Raw genomic sequence first — 8,881 nt, 5'->3', positions numbered from 1 at the left:
AAATAATATCCCATTCCAATTTCTCGGAAAGAAAACACTGTTTATGCCATAAACACGGAATCGCTCATTTACGTAAAAAACGTTCACAGTTAAGTGGTTTATTAACAATTATCTGAAAAATCCATAATCATTTGTAATCCAACATGTGCCGGCTCAGTGCTCATAGCCTCGCGACTCGGGTGGAGCCCCCGTCTGTGCGGCAGCCGCGCCTGGAGCGGAAATCACGAGGGACTGAGGGGTCCGCTCCTCTCCTGACTGCCGCAGCCGGGGGTGTGAGACCTTGCCTCCCGGCCTCACCTAGCCCAGGCCACGAGTCAGGAGCTACCGCGGAGGGACAGTGTTCTGGATCCCAGCAAGCGTGGGGACTGGACACAGAGACACCAGGGGTAGAGGGTCCGACCCAACGCGAGCCTCCCGGTGGAGGAAGTGACACCCGGGTTGGGAATGAGGGTGTGAAGCCATCGGCAGCTCATGGTTCTGAGTTATGACAAAGCTGACCTTGTTACAGAGCCTTGTAACCTCAGGACTCCAGTCACGGACACTCAGGTGACAAGACCCCAGGCTTAGTGCTTGCCTGCCCCCAGTCTGTTCTGGTGGGACAGTAGCAGTCGGGGGTGAGCCCTGACCTACCGGGGGACTGGCAGCCTTGGCCACTCACGCAAGGGCTGCAGCTACAGGCTCTACGTGAGGCAGCTGGGGGGCTCATTCCACTGGGAGACCAACTCCTGGTCACGATTTCGGGGTCCCAAGGTCGAGCCCCGGGTCGGGCTCTGCGCTCTGCGGGGCGTCTGCTTGAGATTCTCTCTCCCTCTCCCTGTGCCCCCGCGCCCCAGTCACCCTCTGAAAAGAGCACGCGGCACACGGAAAGCCCGCTCAACAAGGGGCCGCTCAGCCCTTCCTATTAACGCAGTGTTTTCAGGGATCTGCGCTGTTACCTCTTTTCTTGGTTTTTAATTTAAGCTCTCAATTTCCACCGTATCGCTGCAGGTTTTCTGGTTGGCCCTACTTTCCCCCCAGATTGTCTCCCTTTAAATCCAACCCCAACATCGCCAGTCAGTATCTTCTGAGCTCCAACGGGGACGCAACCCAACAGGAGAACCCGCAGGGGGTGAGCGTGCGTACACCCCACACCCTGTGTGGCTCAGGAACTGCAAACCACGCGACAACGGGGTGATCTGGGAGGACTGACTCAGCATTACTGCCGTCCACATCTCACACCGCGTCACCCACTGGGGACACACAGAACTCCTTAGACAGTAATTTCAAGTTTCCATCCATGAGGATTCGGTAAAGCAGAACACGTCTTCAGAAGTTAAAATTAAAAACATGGCTGTCTGCGGGCGCCTGGTGGCTCTGAGGGCTGAGCACTCAACTTGGTTTCAGCTCGGGTCACGGTCTCAGGGTCCTGGGATCAAGCCCGCGCTCGGCTCCGTGTTCAGCAGGGAGTCTGCTGGAGATTCTCTGTCTGCCCCTCCCCCTTGGCGTTCTCTAAAATAAATCAATCTTTAAAAAAAAAAAAATTCAAAACGGGTGCCGGGGTGGCTCAGTCGGTGAAGCGTCTGCCTTCAGCTCCCGTCTTGAGCCGGGACGTGGGATGGAGTCCGCGGCGGGGCTTCCTGCTCAGCGGGCAGCCGGCCTCTCCCTCCACCGCCCCTGCTCCTGATCTCTCTGATAAAATCTTAAAAAAAGGCTACTTCAGTAGCACGTGGAGGTGAAAGAGCATGGCGGTTCCAAGCATTTGGGAATAAATTCCCCTTTTCTTGCTAAATCCACTCAGAGGTGCACAGCGAGGGGCTGGTCACAGAAACCCGACCGGACCTGGTCGTCAGCCGACACTGCAGCCCCACACACGACGGGTTCCTAGCAATTGTCAGAAGTGCAGCTGCCTGGGAGAGAAACCCCCAGAATAAAAAGTGAACAATGATTCCAGAACAGTACTGTAGCATAATCCCGCTTTTTGGGGAAATGCCTCAAAGCGTATGTGACCAAACGTCCTCAACAGTTCCCTCTCGACAGGAGGGAGATGTGGTGAGTCTGTGTTTTAACTGTCCAAATCCGTCCACGTTCAATGTAACTTTTTTCACTCTGGGGGAGAGCGTGGTCAGACGGGTCAGGAAATGAGAAGCAGAAAGCCAAGGTTACTCACCCAAACCTGCCCAGCAGCTCCCCCTGCCGGGCTGGCTTCAGGGCTGGGACAGGGTGTTCCCCCCAGCGGTGTGGTTTCCCAGCTACCAGGCGCGCTGCATTCGTGCGTAACTGCACGGGCAGCGCGGCTCGCGAGCCGGCCCCATGTCCTGGAAGCTTGGCTGGCCACCCTCCTAAAGGGCAAACCTGCGGACAGCAGCCAGGACGTGCGGTCGGCCTGTGTGCACTGGCCGGTCAGAGGAGGAGGAATATGAGGTGTATGTGGACAGGGAATATTACTCAGCCTCCAAAAGGGAAATCCTACTGCGGTCGTGGATGAGGCTGGGGAAGGACACTGCTCAGTGAAATAAGCCAGACGGACGCGTAGCCCGTGGCGGTAATTCTACATGGGGTCTAAGCACATCTAACTCCCAAGATGCAGAGGGGGTGCCGACTGCAGGGGACCGGGGAACGCGGAGGAGCCGGTCGCAGAGCACAGTCTCGGCTGTGCACAGCAACAGGCTCTGGAGACCAGACACCGAACATGGCGACTCCCGTTACTACAGCCACGTACGCGCGGGTGTGCGGAGGACGGATCGGCAATGTTCTTACTGCACACAGACAACAGAGGCGGACACAGCGGACAGCCTGGCCGGGGTGGCCGTGCACTGGTATCAAGTATCGTGTTGCACGCCGTCAACATAAACTGGGGCTGCCCATCACTTCCAAGACGGGAGGAAAAGGGACCGTTTCATGATGGTGCCTGGCTCCTTTGTTTCTGCTGCGCGTTTGTTGGACATGTGGCTACGTAACCGCGGGTCAGCCTCCCCTTCCCTGGAGTACTGTGCCGCAGAGAGGACCTCCACGGGCCAGCGCAGGATGGCCACGGGTCCCTGCGCACCAGCGCCTGCTCCCAGAACAAGCTTTAACATGCTCCTGACCCCTGAGGCGCACTGACCCAACCTGCACTGAACACTGGGTCCGCCCCTCGCCCACCACACCCCAGGGCTCTGCTCCCTTGACCTCAAACCCTTCTCTCCTGCGGCCCCCCCCAGATGGACGTGATTCCTGCTTCCCGAGCTGTCCAGTTCTGCGGATCAGCTCACTACAGTCCTAGTGCTCCCTCCTGCAACTCCTGGACTGCCCATCTCCCCATGGGGACCGAGCACGCGGCTCGGGATGTAAGCAATCCTCTACCCACATCGCAGAACACCTACCTGCCACGGTTTTCTACTCTGCTGCTCAGAGAAGGGCGACCAAGTCCGAGGTTCCCCTTCCACCTCCTGTGGCTGAACAGACACCACCACAGACCCTACCGTTTCAATTCTGTGGATCCCCCCAGGCAACATTCCTCACTGTGCACGCAAGGAATCTGCAGCCCAACATGGTGAACGGGGTCAACAGAACTCCTGAAGTTGGTCCCACGTGCACAACCAGCAACTCAAATGGAACTTGAGCCACAAGCTCATTTCCTCAGATTGAGGTTTTCACAGAAGCCAGAAATTCTGGAGTTTGTTTCACTTACACACGCACTTCTGAGCCAAAAAATCAGTTCTTTGGAAATTTAATGTATTTTTGCAAACCGCTGCCCTTCCCCAGATGTGCTGCTAGGACAGAAAACCCAGTCTGCACACTTCAGTGGGATCAGAACCCCACCGGACTTTGCGGACACCCTGCCCTTCCTGCATCCTACCGGCCCTTCACACTGTGACAGGTCACCAAGCAGGATAAACACCGTCCAAGGGAACCACTGCTGCACACTCCATGTGGGAGCCACCCATGCTCGTTCCTACGGCCAGTGCTCTAACAGACCCTTACTCATCAGGATTAACTCAAGGGCACAGGCTTCCAACACAAGGCTTCCCCTTAACCCATCAGATTTCAGAACAGAGGGAAAACACCCTCCCGCCGTGTCTAACCTGCACAGAAATGTACCCTCACAGGGAGGTGATGCATGCTAACGATTATTTCCCACAATACTACAGAGGATCCAGAAAATCCAGACAAAAAGAAACAATATATTTGGCAGCAAATTTTTCAGTAAGACTTGCAAATTCTCTCCCACCCCATATTAAACAGGTAAGTGAAGCAGCTTCCGTGTTTAACGGTTACATTCCAGATTCTGAGTAGTCACGTCACGCTTGCATTCCACACAGGTCACAAACACATATGCCTTCTATTAAGTATCTGGAAAAGGTTTCATCCCAACTATGGGAAGACCCTTTTCAAGTCCCAGATTTAATCTGGTTTTGAACAGAATAGAGTGTAGCATGTAGAGCGATTCCGATCTGTGAGTAAATCTATGGATACATTTACTGAGTATCGAAACTTATTTGATTCTACCCTTTGTATTTCATTTTCTCCATATATTGAAGCAATCCCTACTTTCTTTTTAGGTAGGAAAGTAATCATTTAAGAAGAAAAGGACTTGTGAGAACTTTGGTAAGCTGAACTCTAGCAGTGCTTGTATCAGCGAGATAGTTAAGGCTGACGCCCAGCTGCTACAGGGCATAGCATCAATGGGGTCAAACTCAAGCAAGACAGACCCAACTCATTTTTAAATGTGGAAATCATACAGACTTAAATGGTTTCATCCAATGAAGCTTCTACAGTGTTTCACGTTTACCGAGAAACCATTCTAGGGTCTGCTTTTCTGTTTCGAACGTATTTAGTCTGTGCCATTGAACTGGCCACAAAAATCCTTCAGAAAAAAGCATCAAAGCTGTGAGGTGTCCAACTTAATCTTCGGCATCCTTAAAGCTTGGGAATACTTGACAACAGCCGGAAAACGTGGAACATCATTCTAAAATACCAATTTTACATTAAACATGTAACATTAAAACAAAAGCAAGTAAATGAATAACTTACACTCATTTTTAACAAGTATTTCGTATTTGAGACTTCCGTCAAGTTCCTGCCATCATTTGTAGGGTATAACTGGACTGTGAAATCTCTACATAACAGCATGGTTACTTCTGCCACGAATTAACCACAACTGTAATTCTTAAAATGCCTAGCAAAAGTCTGAAAACACACACTGATCTGTCCTGACAGGCCACAGAAGTCTCAAGCTCTTCCCCAGGTGCCGACACCACCCCATCAACAGGCAGGTGGCAGGAGAGACATTTCAGCGTAACTGCACTGATGACGCTCACACCTCATCAACAACTTACCAAACAGAACACTGCGGACACCAGCCTATCACTTTCGTGAGAGAATTCAAACATACAAGAAACAGACTTAAGAGTTTTACTTGCAAGGCTTCAAATTAAGTGAGAATAGCAAAGGCAATTTAAATAGTATCATGGCACAACTTTCCCTGTTAGTAGTTTTAAAATTCTTACCAAACAAGGGAGGAGTTCACTTGCTTAGATATTTGAAATACAACTTTATTCTGATTCTAAACGAAAAGGAATGGGAATGACAGTGACAAACAAGATTTCACCACTGGGTATTGTGACGGGACTATAGCAGTCTCATATCTGAAACTCAGGAAGGAAACAACTGCGTTCCAAAACAGCTAAATATGCAGGTCCAAAAAATGAAGGTACTTTTTAAACTGCCACATTCACTCCGAAGCCCATTCATCTCCTTCAGCATCCCAAAGATTAAGCACATGTTCTGCTCAGCTATATAATAAAGTGGCAAACACGCTGCACCACTGACATCACAGGACAGTTGCCTATAAAACTAGACTTCTGACGCTGGCCTCCGGCTGCACGTTCTCACAGGTCATCATCCTCATCCGGGAGAGCAGTTGTCTGAGCAACCTAGAAAAAAAGACACAACGTGGTAGTACTCTGGCCTGGAGCCACCAGCAACATAAGACCCCGGAAAGGACCACATGGCGAACACTTGCACACCCTACCTCTAGATCGTGCTCATACTGTGCTGCCAAAGCTGGGTCCATGACAACCTCTGGCGGGGCAAGAGCGGGCATGGCGACAAACTCCAAGTTAGGGTCTCCAATTAGTTTTCTAGCAAGCCACAGGAAGGGCTTTTCAAAGTTGTAGTTACTTTTGGCAGAAATGTCATAGTACTGTTTAAAAAAAAAAAAAAAGGAAAGTTAGTTTTTAAAAATGTATTTCTTGTCATTAGGATGTTCCAAACTAAAGAAATTCTCTCGAACCACACCACAGATGTTCACGAATCCCTTGAACAGACCTGATCGTTGTAATTTCACTTTTGATACAGCAGTAACACCGTAAACAGCAAGTTTTATAAACGTACCTGAAGATTCTTCTTTCGGTGGAAGACAATCGATTTTGCCTTAACTTTCCTGTCCTTAATGTCCACTTTGTTGCCACACAGCACAATGGGGATGTTCTCACACACTCGTACCAGATCTCTATGCCAGTTAGGCACATTCTTGTAAGTAACCCTTGACGTGACATCGAACATTATAATGGCACACTGGGCTGAAGAAAAATTCAGGAGAAGGGTTACACACCTAGGATTTCCCACACACACAAGGAATGCCAAGGAGATCAGACCAGTCCTCAGGCTATCTGTTTCTTAACTCATTCCCAAGTCTCCTCCAAATTGAAAAATCTTCCATCCCTGGAATACACCGCGAGATCTGAAATTCCACCACGAGCGAATGACCAGCTGGCTGGATCGAATCTCTCTGCCGTACATTAGTGCTGCCCCATCCCCAAATCTCCGGTCGATGAACGACACACCAGCAGTCTGGGCTACTCGCTCCTCCGCTCTGAGATCTAAGAGCCTATTCTGCAGAAGACCGCACAAGACGGAACACGCGCTCGCGCTTAGGAACACTTAGGTCCCCGTGCTGACCCTGGAAACCGTGAAACAACTCAGCGAACCACGAAGCACGACCTAACGCTAGTTTTCTAGCTGCACACTCATCTGTTATTCGCGTGTCCGAAACGGCCAAAGAAAGGGCTCCCAGAAGCTTTCCATCACAGGAGTGAGATTCCAGGAGATTTCTCCTTTATGAAACTCCATTTCCAATTCTGAGATCCTTTTGGGGAAAAAAACCCCAAACCCCCAACCACTGCAGAAGCGCCAGCGCCGCGGCTCTCCGATCGTGACACAGCACGGCCCGGAGGCCGGGCGCCCGCCGCCTACCTTGGATGTAGTAGCCGTCCCGCAGGCCGCCGAACTTCTCCTGGCCGGCCGTGTCCCACACGTTGAACTTGATGGGTCCCCTGTTGGTGTGGAACACGAGCGGGTGGACCTCCACGCCCAAGGTGGCTGCAACACAAGCACGGCCGTGAGCCCGGGTCGGCGCCCGCAGCCCGGCCCCGCCGCCCGGCCCCCCACGTACCTACATACTTCTTCTCGAACTCCCCCGTCAGGTGACGCTTCACGAACGTCGTCTTCCCGGTGCCGCCGTCGCCAACCAGCACCAGCTACGGGACAGCACACGCTGGCTCCCGCGCCGCCACCGCCCGACCCCGCTCCCCGCCGACCCCGCCCGCGGCGCCCACCCCCGCCGACCCCGCTCCCCGCCGACCACGTACTTTGAACTGGACTTGGGGCTCTCCCTGGGCGGCCATGGCGCTGGTGCTGCGGAGCGAAGAGAAAGACGTGGGGCCGGCGGCGCGGCCGGGAGCCACATGGCCGGGCCCGCCCCACGTGCCCGGGCCCACAAAGGGGCGCCGGACGGCCCGGCCCCACGCGCGCACACCCCGGCCGGGGCGGGGGCCGCGGCGCGCTCACGGCGGGCGGCGCTGCTCCGGCCGCGGGGCCTGGCGACGCGCCCGCGCCCGCGCCGAGGGAGGCCGGGAGGCCCGGAGGCCGGGGCGCGGGGCGGAGGCCGGGAGGCCGGGGCCGCACGGCGCCCGATCGCGCCCCCGCCTCCGCCGCGGGCCCGCCGCCCGCCCCGGGGCCGCCCCCCGCCGCCCGCCCCGGGCCCAGCGCGGCTCGCGTCCCGGCGCCGGCCTGCGGCCTCCGCCGCGGGGGGAAGGGGAGAGCCCGCCGCCGCCGCCGCCCGGGCCCGCGCAACCGCCGCCGCCCCGGCCCCCGCCGCCCCGGCCCGGCTTCCCAGCGCCCCGGGGCCCCCCGTGCCCCCGGCCCCCGCGCCCCCGCGCCCCCGCGGCCCCCGGCCCGGCCCCGCCGCTCTACCTTCCAGAAGCGTCTCCGGCCCGTCGGACTGAGGGCTGGAAAGATGGCGGAAGCGCAATTCAAATGCCCGGAGACGCAGCCGACGCCGGCGCGCGCCGAGGGGGGCGGGGCAACGGCGCCGCGGCGCTCCCACGTGGCCCGGCGCGCGCGCGCACGCACGCCGCGGGCTTGGGCGGCCACACCCGTCGGCCTGGCGCGGAGGGAAAGACTCGAGGGGCGGCGGGCGCGGGCGGGCGCGGGACGCAGGGCGGGCGCGCGCACGCACGCCGGCCCGCGGGGCCACGTGCACCGGCCCAGAGGGCGGGTTCCCGCGCGCGCATGCGCCGACGGCGACGCGGCGCGCCCTGCTGCGGCCGCGCCGCAGAGCTCGGCGGAGAGAGCAGGCACCTCGGGCGGGAAACTCGTGGGGAGCCGCGCACACAAAGACCCTGGGCCTCCCAGGCCGGGGGACTAGTCGAGCGAACGGGGCACAGCGGCACCCGGGCGGGCCCCATTTGGGGGCGCGAGCCACGCCTGCGCCCCCAGCGCCCTCCACATCCCGCTCTCCGGGCCACACGTGGCCTCCGCCCTGCGCCCCCAGCCCCTTTTCTCTCCCGCCGCAACCCCAGGCCCTTCCCCACAGTCTCCTCCCCAAGCCCCCCATCCCGCCCACTACCCACCTCCCCTA

General features: G+C 56.4%; 1 protein-coding gene across 1 annotated transcript; it reads right to left on the bottom strand.

The window, feature by feature from the left end:
- Positions 1–5,350: 5,350 nt before the first annotated feature.
- On the bottom strand, positions 5,351–8,339 carry RAN (RAN, member RAS oncogene family). Its single transcript, XM_032310563.1, has 7 exons — positions 8,215–8,339; positions 7,611–7,656; positions 7,415–7,499; positions 7,216–7,341; positions 6,355–6,542; positions 5,993–6,163; positions 5,351–5,894 (listed from the first exon to the last, which is right to left on the bottom strand). Exons 2-7 carry the CDS (start codon positions 7,644–7,646, stop codon positions 5,850–5,852), a joined length of 651 nt encoding a protein of 216 aa, XP_032166454.1. The 5' UTR covers positions 7,647–7,656; positions 8,215–8,339; the 3' UTR covers positions 5,351–5,849.
- Positions 8,340–8,881: the final 542 nt, after the last annotated feature.

Source organism: Mustela erminea, chromosome 13 (assembly GCF_009829155.1).
Source record: "Mustela erminea isolate mMusErm1 chromosome 13, mMusErm1.Pri, whole genome shotgun sequence".
Classification (NCBI taxonomy): Eukaryota; Metazoa; Chordata; class Mammalia; order Carnivora; family Mustelidae; genus Mustela; species Mustela erminea.
Note: the sequence above shows the minus strand (reverse complement) of the source record. Positions and strands in the feature narration are given on the sequence as shown.